This window comes from Peromyscus leucopus, chromosome X (assembly GCF_004664715.2).
Source record: "Peromyscus leucopus breed LL Stock chromosome X, UCI_PerLeu_2.1, whole genome shotgun sequence".
NCBI lineage: Eukaryota > Metazoa > Chordata > Mammalia > Rodentia > Cricetidae > Peromyscus > Peromyscus leucopus.
This window is the reverse complement of record NC_051083.1, coordinates 48,681,371-48,702,882: the sequence shown is the minus strand read 5'-3', so window position 1 is coordinate 48,702,882 and position 21,512 is coordinate 48,681,371. Positions and strand designations below refer to the sequence as shown.

At 36.9% G+C, this 21,512-nt stretch overlaps 1 protein-coding gene across 1 annotated transcript in view; it reads left to right on the top strand.

Moving 5' to 3' along the window:
• Positions 1 to 21,512, top strand: part of Il1rapl1 (interleukin 1 receptor accessory protein like 1) — a 1,261,588-nt gene that overhangs the window by 711,361 nt on the left and 528,715 nt on the right. Inside the window, exon 4 of the mRNA XM_028885184.1 lies at positions 21,001 to 21,187. Coding sequence (XP_028741017.1) covers positions 21,001 to 21,187 — 187 coding nt within the window. The remainder of the gene's footprint in view (positions 1 to 21,000; positions 21,188 to 21,512) is intronic.

Genomic DNA, 21,512 nt, shown 5'->3' with positions numbered 1-21,512 from the left:
CTCCCACCTTCCTGTTCTCTCAGTTCTCCTCTCTATTAGTCCTGCCTATACTTCCTGCCTGGCCACTGGCCAATCAGTGCTTTATTTATTGACCAATCAGAGTAATTTGACATACAGACCATCCCACAGCTCTTCCCCTCTTCTTTTTTTTTTAAAGTAAGTTTTTAACTTTTACACATCTCCAAAGCAAGTTTGGTATATTTGGGAATTTGGGCATAGCTTTTCTTACTACTTCCTGCTGGGTGGGGAGCGCTGTATCTTATGGGGACAAAAAGAAAATTTTAGGATTATGGAGTAGTCTCTGACGGTGTATTGTCTGAGCCAGTTGCCTTGAATCCGATCTGGATGTTAGATTATCTGGGCCATGGTGTCATCGGAGACCTTTCAGGAGGTCTTGGCTAGTCAAACCTGATGTATCTTAATCTGGAACAAATCCATAGCCTCTGGCTTTCTGTGTAAACAAAAGTAGAACCTCCTTTCCAAAGCAACATATCCTTACATCCAAATTTTGACGTCAAGGTAACTTTAAAATATACATTTTGGCATAACTCAACAGCTTTTGCAATCAAGTGTTTTTCTTCAGTTACAAATATCAAAGAGAACATAATCCAGATTCTCTGTGTAGTAGCCATTTTTACATGGCTTATTTTTTTTATATTATCTTGAACCTATTGCTTTAAACTGCAGCATTCTGTTTCTGAACCTGTGCTGTGGCTGCTAGCTCCGCCCACTTCAGCTTTCCAACATGGCGGTGGTACATTTACTGCCAGCTCTGGGAGTCATCAATTCTCAGATAGTAGGTCTATGCTTCTATCAAAGCAGAATGCAGCCCACAAACCTCTTTTTGTTTTGTACTAGCAAAGGCTAAATCCACCATGTAGCTTAATGTGCCACTTGCAGAGGACTCATTCCTACCATACTGCAGGTCAAGTAAGACAGGAACCTGCCATAGTAGATAGTAGCTCAAACATGAACACTGCTGCTAACTTGAAAGAGACATCTAGGAACTGTTTATAGCTCCGTTTTAGAATCTTTTTAGCCAGGTTTTAGGTGGAAACTCTCACCAACAGGTTGGGCACCATTTGTAGCTAGAGTTTTTCTGCCTTGTCCACAGTCAGGACAAATCTTTGTCTACCACCAGTCCCACAGCCGCTCAGACCCAACCAAGTAAACACAGAGACTTATATTGCTTACAAACTGTATGGCCGTGGCAGGCTTCTTGCTAACTGTTCTTATAGCTTAAATTAATCCATTTCTATAAATCTATACCTTGCCACGTGGCTTGTGGCTTACCAGCATCTTCACATGCTACTTGTCCTGGTGGCAGCTGGTAGTGACTCCTCCCACCTTCCTGTTCTTTCTTTTCTCCTCTCTGGTAGTCCTGACTATACTTCCTGCCTAGCCACTGGCCAATCAGTGTTTTATTTATTGACCAATCAGAGCATTTGACATATAGACCATCCCACAGCAGTCATGCACATAAATGAAGAATAATCCTTGTAAAATTTCTCAATAATAAAATTATGGATCAGATAAATATAGCATACATAATCATATTATTAATGATGTAACTTTCAACATTTAGGAAAGGGCATATGCTGTCAGGTAGCCCTTTATTTGATAAATTGAAAATAATGTACCCCAAGCCACTCTTCAAATTAATTACCTTATTCATGTTATGTGCTTTATACATTATACAGGTAATAACTGGTAAATAATGTCATCAATAACTACAAAGTCATATCATGCAGAACTACTTAGTATAATTTGGGTTCCAAATAAACCTATATTAGTAAAAGAAAGCCAGAAGCCAGAAGTAATTTAATAGCTCTTGCAAATTAACCACCAAAGTAGTCAATTATAATTGTATTTAATAGACTAGAGAACATAAGGTGTATGCAAGTAGGAGTGATAACATCGCTGTTGCAGAAACTGTGGCCTTAGGAAATATTTTAAAGAAAAGATTTCCAGATAATCATGACAGTGCACTTTATGTATGCATGAAAGCCAATTTGGAGAGGCTTATCATCTTCATGAGTCAAAATAATTGGGCTGAACTTCCATACTCCATAAAATACCTTTTCCTACTCTTTTCTTAGCATAATTATAGACTTTTAAGAATGAGTCAAGTAGTGTAACTATAAATCACAAAGACAAGTAATGTATTTTCAACTCTTTATAGAAGTAGTTTCATATGAGGAAAATATAAGAAAAGATAATCTTTTAGCACTAACACAAAGGTCATTTTGACAGCTGACTGCTTCAAAGTCTCCTGTATAATTATTCCACTCCCCTATCCACTAGAGAAATTTTTTTCAAGTGACCCATAGTTTTCAAAATACTGAATTCCAAAATGTCTGTTTTATGTACACAGCTGTTGACATCTACAAACATTTAAACATCAAGTTCTAGAATTTGCTTGTTGATTCAGCCCCTAAAACAAAGAAAAGAGAGCAGAGCTGATAATAGATAAGCCCTTATTCTTGGTGTTTTATATATTTATATTTTTGTCCAATCACTGTATCTCAGGATGCTTCCTACTGTGTCAACTGCAGCTCTTTATGGCAATAACACGAGACAAGATTAACTCAGTTTCAAATGTATGGAACTTTGCTCTCAGAAGGATATTCTATTCATATTGAACCTTTCTATAAAAATGAAAAGTTGAAACTGGAGAGAAAAAATGGAAGAAGCCTATATTCTCAGTAGGATAAGGAGACTGAATAGGAAGAACTGTGTGATTTATTTCATTTATTAAATGGAGCTTAAAAGGAAATTAAGCCTCTAAAAAGGAGTGACCTTGATACAAATTCTATAGTTAACTAGTAGTAATATATGAATATTAAAGGATATGAGCAACAGTATCATATATAAGTGATAAGTGCAATAGATATGGTGGTATTAGTTGCAAATCTAAAGGTTTAATCCATTACTACAAATAAGAGTGAAAGCAATACCATATTATGTAACTAATTTTAAAGGATGTCTGCATTTACTTCTTACCACAGGATGTTATTTATTTCTTACAACTCTGTAAGGAGAAATTTCCTTGAAACTTTACGATAAGGTGTCTGAATTTCAGGAAAGATAAATTAGTTGTACATTGTTCAACATATTCTCAATAAATTCCTCTGTCCATTCAAATACCCACTTCTGATTGTATTCTTTATGATGTTTAGACAAAGATCAGTCTATGCTCTAGTGCTAAGACTTCTAATCATAATGTAACTTATGATATTATAATCTGACAACCCAAAGTGTGTGACTTGTGACATTGCAATTGCTAGAATAAATCACTTCTAAATTTTTTTGTATTTCTATACTTATGGATCTTTTGCCTGAATGTGCATTTGTGCAACATGTGCACATACCATGCCCTAGAGGCCAGATAAGGTCATTGGATACCCCTGGGACTGGAGTTACAGATGATTATGAGGCAACACGCAGGTGCTAGGAACTAGAGCAAAGAGTAGCCTTTTTTAAAAATTGAAAATAGATTTTTTATAACACAAACAATGTATTTTGATGACTGCTTCCCCTTCCCAAGCTCCTCCCTGATTCTCTCCACATCCATACACATTCAAATTCATACCCTCTCTTTAACATTAACATACAAAGAGGTATTAACAATAATAATAATAATAATAATAATATGCGGCGCGCTCCTCGGCCAGCGAGGAAGAACGACCACCATGCGAGGATTCTTCTCAGAACACACTTTATTGGAGCGCCTCTTGATTAAGGGAGAGCGGGAGGTGAGGGGCCCCGAGGACTAAACTGCAGCTGCTTATATAGGAAGTCAGGCAAACGTGCCGTACTGTGATTGGGTCCCGCCAGAATGCTAGCACGGGGAGCCACGGGATAGGCTGAGGACATAAGGCCAATTACCATACTCGTGCATCATAGCCAAATATGGAGTTGTTTACAGCTAGGCTACCAGGAAGCCAGCGCCATCTTTGAATAGCGGCTCCCTACATCTCCCCCCTCTTTATTAATTAAGCCGCAGGAGAGAGTATAGGTCTGATTTCTGCAGCACAAGTATTTCATCCGATCAGGTCCCCACCTCATGATGTGTTGACCGATCGAGGATGAGTTAACTGTGCATAATTGCCTGCATACCTTCCCGAGTGCAATGGACCAACCAGTCCCTGGGGTGCAAAGGCTATGCATGTAACAATTGTCCACATACCTTCCCAAGTGCAATGGACTAACCGGTCCTAAGGGTGCAAAGGCTATGTGAACCCATATGCAGTTAGACTTGCTCTCCTTGAAGGAAGGAAAATGTCCTACACTTCAAGTGCAGTGCACGAGCCTGGCATCCTGTGCTTAGTTGTCCACACACCTTCCGGAGTGCAATGGACTAACCAGTCCTGGGGGTGCAAAGGCTGTGTGGATATTAGGTATCTGGGGGAGGAGCCACACCCAAAGTGGCCAATGCTTGAGTGATAGTGCCCTTGTCCTTTTTATACGTGCTCACAAACGGCAGACCAACCACAGACAACACGCATCCTCCAAGGCAGCATACCAAAATTAAATTCTATCTCCCTTAAACCATCCATACCCAGCCTTAGTCAGGGGGATACAATCCCCAGACTGATCTAACTGGAAACATAAAGATCCTCTCTCGGGAAAGATATGGTTTTCTCCTAAGGTCGCTTATACCATATCCAAATTCAACAAAAAGGAAGATTAATTGCACTATTGGGAGTAAAGTATCTGGGAAAGACTTTTGCGTTATGTTGTATCGGCATCGGCTTCGGGAACACAGACAGTATCCCCCATCTCTGTTCCATCATCCCTGGCTGCAGGCTCAGCAGAAGCATCAGCAGGCTCAACCACGGAGGCATCCTTGATGATTCGCGTCAATCGACTCGGTACCCAAATTGGATCCTCCTTGTCCTGTGGAAGAACACAAACAGCTCCCCTGGATCTCGATATTACGGGATCCGGTCCATGCCATTTGTTATTTAACACATCTTTCCACATCACTTTTTCCTCCTGACAAGGAGGTGCCACAGTGTATCTGTCAGCCGCTGAATCGCCAGCATCATTCAAGATTAAAAAATTGAGAGTAAAGAGTGCGAGAGATATTTTCTCTCTGGGAGAAGCATGCTCTGCTATCCCCCGTTTTTGTTTTTGAATCAGTTCTTTAATACTTCTGTTGGCTCTTTCAACAACGCCTTGGCCCTGAGGATTATAGGGCAGGCCTAATGTGTGCACTACTTGGAGTTGTGCACAGAAGGCACGGAATCCGCGAGATGTATACGCGGGGCCATTGTCTGTTTTCATACGCTGAGGCTTTCCCCAGGCTGCCCATGCTTCTAGGCAATGAGTCTTGACATGAGTTACCTTTTCTCCCGTTAAGGGTGTGGCATGAATGACTCCAGAATAAGTGTCAACGGATACATGAAGATATTTTAACCTTCCGAACTCAGGAATATGAGTAACATCCATTTGCCATAACGCATTCGGTTTGAGTCCTTTAGGATTCACACCCACATGAGGTGGATGGAGGAAAGTAACACAGGAAGAACAGGATTTTACAATATCTCTTGCCAGATGTCTGGGAATGGAAAATTTCTGTCTTAACGTATTTGCTGGCACATGATAAAGTTTATGGAATTCTCTAGCAGACTCTACGGGATCCGTCACCACCAAGGCCAAGGATCGAGTAGCTCGATCAACCAGATCATTAGCCTGGGACATAGGCCCTGGGAGCAAGGTATGAGCTCGAATGTGCCCAATGAAGAATGGATGCTCCCTATGCAATATACAAGTCTGTATCTGGTGAAGGATGTTAGACACCGTGCTAGTATGCTTAATAGACGCTGCTACCTCAAGGGAAGCAACTGCATTCACCACATACTGCGAGTCTGAAAACAAATTAAAAGGTTCTGGGAATCTATTAAAGACTTCCAAGACAGTCTGGCACTCAGTAATTTGCGGGGCATCAGGCCGAAAATGAAAAATAACGGGTTTTTGTCCTTGAACAACAAAAGCACCTTTACCGGTCTTAGATCCATCAGTAAATATTGTTAATGCAGAAATTATTGGCACCTTGGAGGTGATCTTTGGAAAATAAACTACATTATTATTAACAAAAGTAATCAACTCATGTTTTGGGAAATGGTTATCAATAACATTAGGGAAGGCACAAGTAAGTATTGCCCAATCATCTACTGTACCAGCCAAAATTTCCACTTGATCCTTTGTATAAGGAATAACTAATTTATCAGGCATTTTGGAAAAATGTGCTAAGCTATATTTCAGACCAGTCAATGCCTGAGTAGCAACCAAGGTAGGATAATGTTGGATAGTTTTTGCACCCAAGGAATTACCATGCAGCCACCATAAAGGGCCATCTTGCCACAGCACACCTGTAGGATAATTTTTTGTCTGTAATATACACAGAAGCAAAGGCTGAGCAGAGTCAAACCTGCGCAACTGAGCCTTCATCATAGCCTTCTCAATCTTTTCCAGAGCTGCCTTAGCCATGGGAGTTAATTCCCTTGGAGAATTTATATCTGGATTACCTTCTAAGACTGTATATAGTGGTAATAATTCTGCTCGAGTGACATGTAAATATCCTCGAACCCAGTTAATATCTCCCAGCAGCTGTTGAAAGTCATTAAGTGTCTTTAAGTGGCTGGTTCGAATAGAAACCTTTTGAGGTGCTATAGTCGAGGGATGAATAATTGCCCCAGGAACTTTATCACCGTAGACTGCTGAATCTTATCTGGAGCTACAAACAGTCCCTTTTTCTCTAAGGCGGTAATGGTCGTCTGAAACGCCTTTTCAAGAGTTTGTTGCGAGGAGGTGGCCAACAAAATGTCATCCATATAATGAATGATCCTCAGCATAGGAAACTGTTTCCTAATAGGTTGTAGGGCCATGTCAACATATAACTGACACATAGTGGGGCTATTAGCCATTCCTTGGGGAGGACCCTCCATTGGTAACGCTCATCAGGTTGCTCATGGTTGGCAGATGGTAAAGTAAATGCAAATCTCTCTCTATCATTAGGATGTAACGGAATAGAGAAGAAACAATCCTTGATATCTAATGCCATAATGGGCCATGCCCGGGGAAGAGCGGACAACAGAGGTAGTCCCCTCTGTATGGCTCCATAACTTGCATTTGATTATTCACTGCTCTTAAATCATGTAGTAACCTCCACTTTCCTGATTTCTTCTTGATTACAAATATAGGAGTATTCCATGGGGATATAGAGGGCTCCACATGCCCTAATTGTAACTGTTCTAACACTAACTGTTTTACTGCTCCTAATTTTTTCTGTGATAAGGGCCACTGCTCTCTGACCCGAGGCACCAGACCCTCAGTCTGACAGCCAGCCAGAAACATTCAAAGACTGGAAACGCGGACGCTAGCTGTGTCCAGGTGTCTCTCCTGATAAAACGACAACTTTCACCTGTTTGCAGGCACGAAGGTGTTGCTGAGGGTGGATGTGGTCCCGAAGGCGCCGTTGGTTCCACATTCACCCCAGCAGAAACATTATAAGGAGGGGGTCGCTGCCGCCCATATCTCTCTTTTTTATATTCAGCGGCAGCTTCCTCTAAATTTTCCTCCTCATCTGGATCCAATTCATTGTCAGCCTCTTTAGGCCTACTTAAGTTCTCCCCTTTAAAGTCTAATTCTGATAGACTATCCTGGTGCTTAATTAATGCCTTGTGTCCCTTTTTACTGATTTCCACATTGCGTTCTTCCTTGAGACATGCATATATGAAACAGCAAAGAAGAACAACAATTGTCATAGGAATGAACACAAAAGCAAGCACAAACGGATTTATCCCAACCATCAGCATACCTGGAGAACTTACCGACGTCATCGCCGTTCCTGGCGACTTACCGACGTCACTACCGTTCCTAGAGAACTCACCGACGTCCTCGCCGTTCCTGGCGAGCCTACCGACGTCCTCGCCGTCCCTGGCGAACCTACCGACGTCACCGTTCCTAGAGAACTCACCGACGTCACCGCTCCGTGTGTTGAGTTCTGAATCCTCTTTGACCCCTCACCTGGTGTCCGAAGTTTCCGTCCCGGGTTTCGGCACCAGTTGCGGCGCGCTCCTCGGCCAGCGAGGAAGAACGACCACCATGCGAGGATTCTTCTCAGAACACACTTTATTGGAGCGCCTCTTGATTAAGGGAGAGCGGGAGGTGAGGGGCCCCGAGGACTAAACTGCAGCTGCTTATATAGGAAGTCAGGCAAACGTGCCGTACTGTGATTGGGTCCCGCCAGAATGCTAGCACGGGGAGCCACGGGATAGGCTGAGGACATAAGGCCAATTACCATACTCGTGCATCATAGCCAAATATGGAGTTGTTTACAGCTAGGCTACCAGGAAGCCAGCGCCATCTTTGAATAGCGGCTCCCTACAATAATAATAATAATAATAATAAATTTTAAAAACCAGAACACAACAAAGCATGCAAACCAACAGAAAAAAAATGGATCCAACAAATAAGCACAAGGAATACAGGCAAAACTGACATTTATTCTCACAGAAAACCTATAAAGACTTAAAATAAAAAACCATAATATATAAGCAAATTATCTGTAAGGCTAAAAAATAATGTCCAGACAAAGCACTATGGGACAAAATCCTCCAAAAATACCTCTGTTTGTTTTGTATTGGTCACCTATTGCTGGGCATGGACATGCTCTTAAATGTAGTTTGTATACCCAGTGAGACTCCATTGAAGAAAACTAATTTTGCCTTTGCAAGTGGTTATTAATCGGAAATAGCTTGTTGGTAAGGAATAGAGACTTATGTAGCCTTCTTCTCTCAGCACTGGAATCCCATATGATTTATAACTGTGCAGACCCTGTACATTCTGCCACAGCTTCTGTGAGTTCATATGCGTGTCAGTCCTGTTATATCTAGAAGGCCGAGTTTCCTTCATGTCTCCTATTCCCACTGGCTCTTACCTGTCTGCTTCCTCTTCTACAGAATTCCCTGAGCCCTGAAGGGAGGGACTTGATGAAGATATCTGATTTAGGATTGAGTGGTCCAAGGTCTCACACTCTCTGTACATTGTCTGGTTTTAGGTCTCTGTATTTATTCCCATCTACTGCAGAAGGGAGCCTCTCTGATGATGACTGAGCAAGACACTGATATATAGGTATAGCAGAATGTTATCATGAGTTGTTTTATTGATGTGTTCCTTTAGCAGAACAGTTGTATTTTGTTTCCCCTACATTCATGGCCTATCTATTCTCAAGTTCGTGCCTAAATGTAGAGTGTTGGACATGGGTTCTATCTCATTGTGTGGGCCTCATTTCCAATCAGGTAGTGGTTGTTTATTTCCACAGTTTCTGTGCCACTATTGCACCAGTGTATCTTGCAGGCAGGTCACCACTGTAGGCTTCAAGGTTTGAAAGTTGGCTTGTGTTTACCTTTCTTTTCTGGTAGCATGCAAAGTAACTTCTACTGCCATGAACACTAGTCAATAGAAGTGAAGGCTCTATGTATGCATCAGCTAGACTTCTCTGTATTCAATGAGTTGTGTAGGTGTCATCTTTAGCAATAGAGCTTTACCATCAGTTTGGACAGCAACTAATAGCCATGGCAATAGTCTGGCTTTTGGGGGGTTTATATAGGGCCGTTTTGGTCAACAACTCAATCAGATGTGACCCATTCCTGGTACAGAATGTTTCATTTGGTGTTGAGAGATGTCTAATTGGAGCTTTGTCTCCCTCATTATTTGGTGATTCCAATTTAGTTTTATTTTATATATGTATGTATTAGCTTCTACAGTTTTGGTTTGAATACAACCCCTCAAATGGCCCTGAGTTTTAGCTATGCTTCTCTGTATTCCCTCCTTTGTCCCCTTCTTCATACCTCCTTACCATTTGATCCTCCCATTCCAGTCCCTCAATCTATCCATAACTATTCTATTTCCACTTCCTTTTGTCCTCATCCTTTACTTTATACCTAAACTCTATGGTTATAAGGATTGTACCCTGCTTATTCAAGACTTAACAACTAGCATCCATATATCAGTAAACACATACTATATTTGTAGTGCAGAGTTATAATAACAAAACCAAAATGGTATTGGCATAAAAACAGACACACTGATAAATGAACTTAAACTGAAGATACAGACATAATTACACAAACCTAATTTTTGATAAAGTAGCCAGAAATACACACTGAAAAAAAAAATGAGTTTTCAACAAATGGTGCTGGTCAAATTAGGTGGCTGAGTATGGAAGAATGCAAATAGATCCATACTTATCACTCAATTCCAAATGCATCAAGAACCTCGAAATGAAGCCAGATACACTGTATCTGATAGAAGAGAAAGCTGTGAATAGTCTTGACCTCTTTGGCACACAAAAAAGACTTTCTGAATAGAACACTGTCGGCATAGTTATTAAGATCAACAATTAATAAATGGGATGCTATGAAACTGAAAAGCTTTTGCATGGAGAAGGACAACATCATTCAGCTAAAGTAGCAACCTACAGAATGCAAAAAGATTTTTTACTAACTGCACATCCAACAGAGGGCTAACATTCAAATATATAGCAAAACTGTACATCAAGAAAACAAATATTTCAATTTTTAAAATGGAGTACAGACCTAAACAGGGAGCTCTCACAAAAAAAAAAAAAAAAAAAAAAAAAAAAAAAAAAAAAAAAAAAAAAAAAAAACAAATGTCTGAGAAAAACTTAAGGAAATGTTCACATACTTAGTCATCAGGGAATGCAAATCAAAAGTACTTTGAGATTTCATCTTACATCAATCAGAATGGCCAAGATCAATAAAATGAAAAATAGTTCATCCTAGTGAGGATGTGGGGATGGGGAATGTTGACCTCCCACCAGCAAGGGGTCTGGTGGGATTGTAAATTTGTACAACCACAATGGAAATCAGTGTGGCAGTTCTTAGAAATCTGGGAATAGATCTACCTTGAGATCCAGTTATATCATTCTTGGACATATACCCTAAGAAGTCTATATCCTACTACAGAGACTCTTGTTCAATCATGTTCATTGCTGCTGTATTCATAATAGTCAGAAATTGGAAATAGTCTAGATGTCCATCAATGGTATACTAGATAAAGAATATGTGGTACATGTACACAGTGGAATACTACTCAGCTGAGTGATGGTGGCTCATGTCAGAGGCAGGCTGATCATGGTGAGTTCAAAGCCAACCTGGTCTACAGTGTGAGTTCCAGGACAACCAAGGCTACACAGAGAAACCCTGTTTTGAAATGTCAAAACAACAACAAAAACAACTAAATCATGAAATTTGCAGGTAGATGGATGGAGCTAATGAAAAATTATTCTAGGTGAGATAATTTACACTCCAAAAGTTATGTGTTCTCAGCCAGTGCCCTTAAGTGCTGAGCCATCTCTCCAGCTACACTGTAAATTCTTTATATCACCATTAACTTACAGCATGTTTTTGTATGTAAATTTTCATAGATATTTAAATTATTGAAATTATGAAATTTAAAATATAATGGAAATGTATATTAATTTATTAAACTTTTCAGGTTTAAACAGTACTATTAATGATAATTCCAAATATACATCTATATAATGTGTTTGTCTCTCAGTTTTTCTGCATAGAAGACCTTTAAAAATTTATATATAATGACTAAACACTTCAACATTTGTTTCTTTATATGTTGGGCAAGAAGTAATTAATCAAAGTAAATTCATCCCAAATACTTAAACATTTGGAATTTAATATGAGAAATGTATTAGAAATATATTGTAAGAACTCAAATGGTCTAAAGGTTAGGGATAACAAAAAGTGACTCTCACCTATACATTCTTGTTTTTCTAAAAACAATTTACTTCATTCTTAAATAACAAATTTATATTTATGCATATTCCTTATGCAGTGTCTTCAAACATACGATCTTACCACCAAGTTGTTGATGGTAATCAAGAAAAATGGCAAAAGCTTGTGATGAATTAGGCTCAACATATGATCCAGTTGTACAACTCCTGGGCATATCCCCAAAGGAATCTGTGTCCTATTCCAGATGCTTGTTTACCGGTTTGCACTGGTGTTTTATTAACAATACTCAGAAATTGGAAACGGCCTTGATGTCCACCAACTGACTAATGGTTAAAGAAAGCATACATGCACACAACGGAATATTATTGTGACATAAAGGAAAATTAAATTATGAAATTACCATATAAATAGAGGGGACAGGAAATGATCATTCTGAATGAAGTATACCAGACTCAGTAAAACAAATTTTTCTCTCATATGTAAATGCTAGCTTTGGATCTTTAGTTATGTGTGTTTGAATTACAGTGCCCATTAAAGTCAGAAGACTTATATGAGCCCATGATAGGTATATTTCAATAGAAAACATTATATGTATGTATGTATATATGTATGTATAATTTTCATGAGAGGGAGCAAGGAAGAGAGGAGAGTGAGGGCATGTGAGAGAGATCAAAATTAAGAGGTATACAAAAAGATACAATTTATAAATGGTTTTTTAAATGAGATGCAGCTCTCTACCCCTTTAACAGAATGCATTATATTTCCTTCTACTTATAATTGAGAGAGTGATATAACTGTTCACTTTGACGAATGTTCATTTTACTCTTTTCCTTGCAGCTAAAAGTAAAAACAAATATAAACTGTGATTGTAATGAAGAAAATTAAGGGACGAATGAGTGAATATTAAGGATTCTTCCCATATATCTTTATGAAGAAATGATTAATAATGCATTTGTTCTTGAGCCAGTTTTCTAGGCCTAAATTTCCATCAGAGAGCTGGACTTATTCTCTTTCCCTCTTTTAATCTACATTACTCTGAGACTCTACATAGATAAAGGTTCAAAAGACATATTCTCAAGGAAAACTCAGAAAAATTCTAGAATACTATTTCCTGTCTGGAGCTTCTTTAGCTATAATACTTCAGGAATATAAACTAAAAAAAATAAAATGGTAATATTATATTGATTGCTTTCCATGAAAAATGGGAAAAGTGATTTTAATTTTATAGTTTTCAGAAGACTGTACATGGAGCACAATTCAGCAGTTAAGTGAAAAAGTAGAATCCAAATGAGAAGGTGGGAAGCCAGCATTTTTAGATCTTAGCTGCTGGATGCTTTTTTTTCTAATCTTTTCAGCAAGGACTGATTTCAACCAAGTTAAATCAATGAGTTCTTCAGAGTCCTCTGAGAAGAAAAACTAAACAAACCTCACATTCAGTGTCAGTAGCTACAAACATAATTGTTTAAGAAAGTCGAAGAAAAGAGCCCCATCCATAGGTAGCTTCATGAACCACCATAAAGACTGATGGGACAATACAAAAGAAAAATAAACAAATAGAAGGCTTTCAAATTAGAAAGAAAGCATCAAAGTGCACCTAAGTATTAATAAACTTTGAGACACTGACTCCCTAATCTGACCTTTCCTTTTTCATGTGTTGCTTCATTCTCACAGCTAATAGTCAGACCTGACGATCAAAGTTTTGGCTAAACTGCCTTCCTGATAGTTCAGTTGCTTCAATTTCCACATATTTGTGACAGTTCAAAAATATGTGTCATGCTCAGCATGGTTTTAGTATATAAATTTGTAGCTAGAGTTTTCCTGCCTTGCCCACAGTCAGGACAAATCTTTGTCACCCGCCAGTCCCACAGTCGCTCAGATCCAACCAAGTAAACACAGAGACTTATATTGCTTACAAACTGTAAGGCCGTGGTAGGCTTCTTGCTAACTGTTCTTTTATCTTAAATTAACCCATTTTTATAAATCTATACTTTGCCACGTGGCTGGTGGCTTACCGGCGTCTTTACATGCTGCTTCTCCTGGCGGTGGCTGCAGTGTCTCTCCCCTCAGCCTTCCGCTTCCCAGAATTTTCCTCTCTCCTTGTCCCACCTAGTTCCTGCCTGGCAACCTACTTCCTGCCTGGTCACTGGCCATCAGTGTTTTTTTATTGACCAATCAGAGCAATTTGACATACAGACCATCCCACAGCATAAATTCACTTGTTGCACATGCCTGATAACATGAGTTTGATTCCTGGAAACTATGTAAAAGTTGAAAGGGAAATAAATAACTCCACAAAGTTGTCCTCTGACCTCTACACACACACTCCATGCCATATATGTATGCACATACATCATGTACAAAAACACAATATATATATATATGATGAAATAAATTAAAATATAAAAATATTATGTACCTTTAAATATGTACAAAAATTACAGGTTGTGAGTTTAAAACTGACCAACGAACTTTAGAGAGTTGACCATGTAAAATGAAGATGAATGGACCTATTTTATTCTTTAAAGATACTGATTAAATCTCTGATTTTTCTGTATAGCATTTCATGAAGTGATAAAAGATTGCTGAGCATCGGGGAAATGGTATTATTTTCCCAGAGAACCAGGGAATAAACATAATATACAAGTCAAATGTTTAGTGATGCTGTTAGAGGATCCATTTAATAATCACGTTACTGGTAGTTTTGTTAATGGAAGAGAGACAGCAAACCATACATTATCATGCAGAGAGGGAGTGATTACAAAGTAATTGTAGCTGTGCTATGTTAAGATATTTCATAAAATGGTTTTTAATATACTTCTTCAGCTAACCAGATATATACAAGAATTCTCCTCCCACTGATACTTTTTGCTCTGGCCCATTTCCAGTATAACCTATTTGTACACATGAAACTGTACTTCTGCCATGTGCTCATCCTTTTAGAAAGAATACTTTTACAAATCTTGAAACTACCCAGTTGAAAATTGTCCCCTACTTCAAAGTAGCACACTGCTAAGAAATTTTCAGTGTATTCTATGGACTTACAGAGACTCTATATAAAAAAAATTATTTTCTATTTTATTATTTTGTTTCATATCAATTTCTTAATTTGTTCCAAAATAATTATTAGTTCCCAATGTTTATACAAGATTCCTGTATAGAAATTTTTTCTTCCGAAGACAGCACTCAAAATCCAGTGCTTTCAGAAGCCAGTCATTTGTAAAGATGTAAGAATATATATTAGTAAAGAGATATGATGAGTCATATTTTATTATGAACTGCCACTTGCTCTCTTTCAGTTTTATTAAATTTTAGAGAATTTAAGAACTTAATTTTTTCAGAAAAACAATCCAAGCTGTGTTGTCTTTTGTCTTTCCCCATTTTACAGTACAAAACAAATAAATTAATATATTCAAGATTTTTCTATTATTTTATACAAGAACAATAAATTGTACAGCTTTTGCAAAAATATATGCAATATATTTATTATTTAAATATAATGTGTATGGAAACACTTATGCATGCTGTCCTAGTACTAATTTTTTTGAAGAGAGCAATGAATTGTAAAGACATAAGTTCTATTCCCATTTAGGTCTCTAGTTGTTTAACAGAATAGTTAACTCATTAACCTTTTCAGGTGTGAGGTATGATGCCATGCTATTGAAAACAAAAACAATACATATTTTTGTACCTGGTATATACTATTAGGTCATCTGTATCAGAAAACTATATTGCTTTCTACTTTCTTCAGTAGCAAAGATAACTGAGTGTTTTCACTCAGATTTAAACAACTTTTTCTTTGAATACATGTAAGTTCCGTGTCACCATTGTACGAACAATAAAAAGATCAGTTATGATTCAAGTTTTAGCCGATGCTGCAGAACTTCTCTTATAAAGAGTTAGAGGCAAGTAAATACAGGGTAACGATTTTTCTATAATTCTATGAATGTTCTTCTTACCCCATTTAGCCCACTCCACCAAACATCTGAGAACCATAATACTGAGGATGAAATGCAGCCATTATTTCATGTGTGTAAAATCCCCTCAGAGAGATGAAATATTTATGCACATGTCACAAGTTGCTTACTACTTGTTAGCTCTTCTCAGCAAATAGGGCAAAAGTAACAATTATTATTATTATTATTATTAATTTTTTTTTACAATTTTAAGTCATCTCCTGAGGAACAGAAAACAGTAAAGAAGTATTAAGCATTGAAAGTCATTTTAAAATGCTGGTATCCTAGGGAGCCTTAAATTCTAGAAGTTGTAAATTAGCAGTCAACTCACAGACAAGGGTTTGAAAGTCAGGAACTTGAGAACAATTGAGTACATCCTTCTGAAGCCACTTGTGGAAGACTAGGAGTCTGTTGAGCTTATGAAAGAGAAAGATGTAACGATTCAGATAGGGAGTCCCTGTTCTCTTTAAACTTCAGCCATTCTTGTTTAGCCAATTCAGTTATTCCCAAATAAGAGCAAAATAAAACAAAATATAAGAACTTATCTATTTTATTATGCTTTGCAGTATTTACACATTGAAAAACTAAAGGAATCACATTTTTCTAATCTACTCACGAAACACATCTGTTGTACTGCATGGCAAAGTAGAAATATAAAGGAAACAAGATTAAAGAACACAGTGGCAATAAGATCTAACACTGGCAAACGACTCACTGTATGGCAGGCACTATTCTAATCTCTATTCATGTTTTAACATTTTGGAATTCCACAACAGTATTTTTTTTTTTTTACAAATAGGGAAGAGGAAGATGAAGGACCTAAGTGATAGTTATAGTCCTGAGTTTTCAAACATTGAATTGGAGTCTATGTCTCTACTATTGGACTATGGATTTCCTACTCTTTTTACCTAACTGTATAAAATGCGTGTGTGGAATACAATACATTTGTGTGTACACCAGGCAAACAGAAGTAAGCAGAAATTTGAAAACAGAAGAAATCTAAGTTTTTTTTTTTTTCTGAGACAGAGTTTCTCTGTGTAGCTTTGGAGCCTGCCCTAGAATATGCTTTGTAGACCAGGCTGGTCGAGAACACACAGAGATCCACCTGCCTCTGTCTTCCAAGTGCTGGGATTAAAGGCGTGCGTCACCACTGCCCAGCCCAAGATTCTTGTATCTAAAAAGGTTTTGTGCAAGAAACAAATTTAGAATATACTGATTCACTGCTTAGAAAGGTCTGTGTTCTTTTTCTCAAGAGAGAAAATTGAGTTTATTTAAAGCCTATTCCATATTCATTAGTAGAATGAAAGGCTGCCTACATTGAACTTCAAAAGTACTTCATGGATAAACAATGTAACTACATCTTTGTTTTTAATTTACTAGAAAAGAATCTGTGCTTTATAAAGTTATTAAATCATACTTAATAGCTACTTTTTATAATAAAATTAACAATTGAAGTAGCTATTTTTATGTATGAATTCTGTAACATAGATTGAACTTTTTGAATAGCCTATTCATATTTATATAAATTACTTTATTATAAGAAATTTATAAACAAAATACACCTTGCAGATATATTAATATAGTGACTCAAATAAACACTTGCCCATACGCAAAGTCTATGCAACTCATCAAATTCTCTATACAATCAGAGCAGCCATTTAGAAGCTGTGAAACTTCACTTTGGATTTTACACCTTCACTATCAATTATGCTTTTGCACTTATCCACTACATACACAGAGAAAAATGTACAAATAAAAATGAAAAATCAGTGATATTAAACTAGGAAAACAATTTGCTTTATATTCTCTTTTACAACTCATGTGTTATTTATTTGCATCCTGTCCTTCCTCATCACCTAATATTTACCTTACCTTGTTCTCCTAGAAATTCTTTCCCAACTGTACTTCAGAAAAGGGGTTACTATCCAGAATTCACAAAGAATTACAGAAGTTAAATACCATGGAAATTAAACTGCCAATCAACAAATGTACTAATGAATGGACAATTTTCAAAAAAAAAAAAGAAGAAACACAAATGATCAATAACTATTTTTTCAAATGTGCTCAACATCTTCAGTCAACAGGAAAATGCAAATAAAACTACTTTAGCTAACCACATCACCCAAGTCAGAATAGCAACCGCTAACTAATCCAACAGCAAAAGAGAGAGAGCATGTTGAAAACAGAGGAACCTTTATTCACTGCTGGTGGAGATACAAATTAATAGAACCATTATAGAAATCAATGTGGACATTCCTCAAAAATTAAAAATAAAACTAGCCTATTCCTCAACTGTTTCATTCTCAGGCACATGCCCAGAAAATCTGATACTCCACAGCAAAGATTTTTGTATCCCTATGCTCATTGCTGTTTTATTCACTATATCAAGAAAACAGAACCAACCTAGGTATCCATCAGCAGACTAAGGGTAATAAAAATGTGTTTATTTTAAAATAGAATGTTATTCAACTCCAGAGAAAAATGATATAACAAAATTTGCAGAAATATAGATGGGCTAGAATATGTATGACTGTCTATATTCCTCAAAATGTCTATAATGTAATGTGTTTTATAAATATACATTAACATTAAATCTAAATATTTTAAGATACATTGTATGCTAATAAAGCTAGCTACTTAACTTGAATAACTTTTTCTGACAAAAATATCTTACAATGATTTGAAAAGAATATATTGGAATGACATCAAATAATATATAAGCCACATTCCTAGTAGGCCTCAAAAGGTGCTACTACTTCAATTTCGAATAAAACTTGAGCTAAAATTTCACATGTTTATTTATTTTATCTCAGAATTATTTCCTTTCTCATACTGAAATATTGAGTCTACTTTTCATATAACCAATTATGAAAAATTCTACATCTTATGTGGCTCTCTGTTTGTTCCTTACTATTACATTGATTTAATGTCTTAAGTACATTTTGAACTTGATCCTTCTTTCTTATGCCAGTATAAACTGACTATTTTAGGTTAACTTTTTTCCTAAATAAATGCAGATCCTTTCCATTTTCTTAAATTGCATTCATGTTTCCTTCCTTCCCATCTTATCTATTTTTTCCACTGCAATAGGGAAAAAAAAACTTTTCCAAAATACAAATTCCATTATGTCCAATATCAAGTCTATACTTTAGAATTAGGTTACATGTCTTTCAGTCTTGCTCCTGTGAAACTATCTTTCTTGAGTCCTTTCTAACATATCCAGTTTTCATTCCTTCTAGGCTTTGTGCACAGCGTTACTTGAAACTGCCATTTTGGGCCGGGCGTTGGTGGCGCACGCCTTTAATCCCAGCACTAGGGAGGCAGAGCCAGGCGGATCTCTGTGAGTTCAAGGCCAGCCTGGGCTACCAAGTGAGCTCCAGGAAAGGCGCAAAACTACACAGAGAAACCCTGTCTCGAAAAACCAAAAAAAAAAAAAAAAAAAAAAAAAAAAAAAAAAAAAAAAAAAAAAAACTGCCATTTTGATGATTGCCTAATTGTGATTCATTCTTGAAGACAATCCAAGTAGTCTGGAATCCTTGTTTCTTTTTATTGAAATCATTTTGATAGTTTATATGATTTTCTATTACACATTATGTTAAATTTCTATTGTTTACATGTATAGCTTTCTTTCTTGTTTATAAGAGGCTGGTAACAGAAAATTTATTTATCATGTAACAAAATTCATGAGCACATACTCTTAGGATTGTTTAGGGCTTTGGACTGATGTTTATAAAGGTCATTGATTTTACTTGTTGATGTTTTAAATTAACTTATAAGGGAGTTATTCTAAGTAGATTGCAGTGTCTATATTAAAAATGTCTAAGTTATAGTAACTATTTTTGTTACTCAATAAAACAATGAATTACTAATATGCCTATGTTCTGTTTACACTTGTGGTCATAATTTTCATTCCTCAATTTTACAAAGATAATAAACAATGGCATTCAAAAACAGGATTTCAATGATTGTGTATACAATGAATTATTGGACACTTACCAAAGAAAATTTTCTTTACCAACCCTTTGAATCCAATGCTTTTTTAAATTTCCACCCTCCAGTATCACACAAAATATATTGTAATAAATATCCAGACATATAAATACTAAGCAAAAATATAGTAATTTAGTTACATATTCATTCGTTCCCAACTATTCAAGAAACATTTGATTATGATTTGTATTTGAGTTTTTCTAAATTTTAACTATTGCTTAGGATTCAACAAGATAAACAAGATGCTGACTTATTTCCCCAGTTACATAGTATCCATCAATAAAGTATTGATCTTTGACACATTGTCAAGATCTTAAACCAAATGGACACATATGTGTAAACACAGCTGTTTGTTTCAGTACTTTTACCCCAACTGGCTTTGTCCCTAACTCGTCAGTCATTTCTCTACTTACCCAGTTGAAAAGTGCCTTAAGAACTACAGGGCATAATTCCTATCCCACCATTGCATTTAATAGGTTAGTTGAACCCCTCTAACTCCCTGTTTAGCTTGCCAGTTTTTTTTTTTTTTTCAAGAGCGAGCAAAATGACTGTATTTAGAGTGAAGCAATGGTACAGGTTAGAAAGGAATACACTGCTAAGATTGACAGCAGTCCTCATGAAGAAGTACTCAAGGGCCCTGACTACTGCTTGTGGCTTCTTTTTATGGGTTCAAGAGGAAGAGTTTGATTCCTGGCAGATGTAGTGAGAGTGGTTCTCTTGTTGTTGTTGTTGTTGTTCTTGTCTGGGAGGTGTGAGCATGCAATGACATTGGTGTTGAGAAGGGAGGATTGCTTGTGAGAGTTAGTTCTCTCCTTCCACTATGTGAGACAGAGATTAAACTCAAGTCATCAGCTTTGGTAGCAAGCACCTTCACCTGATGATACCTTGCCAGTTTTACAAAACTGTGCTTGACTATTTTTCTGTCCTAAACCTACCATTTTCTTTTCAGTTTTCTACATAAAATATATCTATTAAATACTTTTTCAATTTAATTCAGATTTACTTTTTGTAGAAAATAAATATTATGTACATGTCTGATTTTATAAGACCGAGTATTGTTTAATTGGTAGACAGTAGACAATCCTTTGAAATAAAACAAGGAACCAAAGAGAAGCAGTAAACAATAGAGGTTTTCTCCTTTATCTTTATTTATTGGTTGAATGATTGATTGATTTGTTTGTTTATTTATTTATCTGAAGAAGTTGAGCACTCTGCATTGGCATCCTTTGCATCCCATTCACAGTAGGTTACATATGCATTCTGCTCTATTTCAGGAACTCCACATATTGTATGAAAGTATCCATCTCACTGACAGTAGGAGAAAACGACACTGGACTCTGCTACAATTCCAAGATGAAGTACTTTGAAAAAGCTGAACTCAGCAAAAGCAAGGAAATTTCATGCCGAGACATAGAGGACTTTTTATTACCAACCAGAGAACCTGAAATCCTCTGGTACAAGGTATGGACTCTGGAAGATTTTACTGCCTACAAATAATTTGATGTGCATTTTATTCTAGAGAAATCTGTGTGAAAGATTAGCTAAGATATACCTCATGTCTTACAGAGTGCTATAGCAAGTTTTGCTGGTCATTATAGGTTTTGTTTATGAGATTTTATTTAATTTTATTTTATGTGTGTGAGTGTTAACTGAATGTATGTCTATACCATGTGCATGCAGAACCTGAACAGGTAAGTAGAGGTCATCAGATTCCTGGGACTGGAGTTAGAGATGGTTGTGAGTGGCCATGTAGGTTTTAGGAAATAGATCTTGTTCATCTGAAATT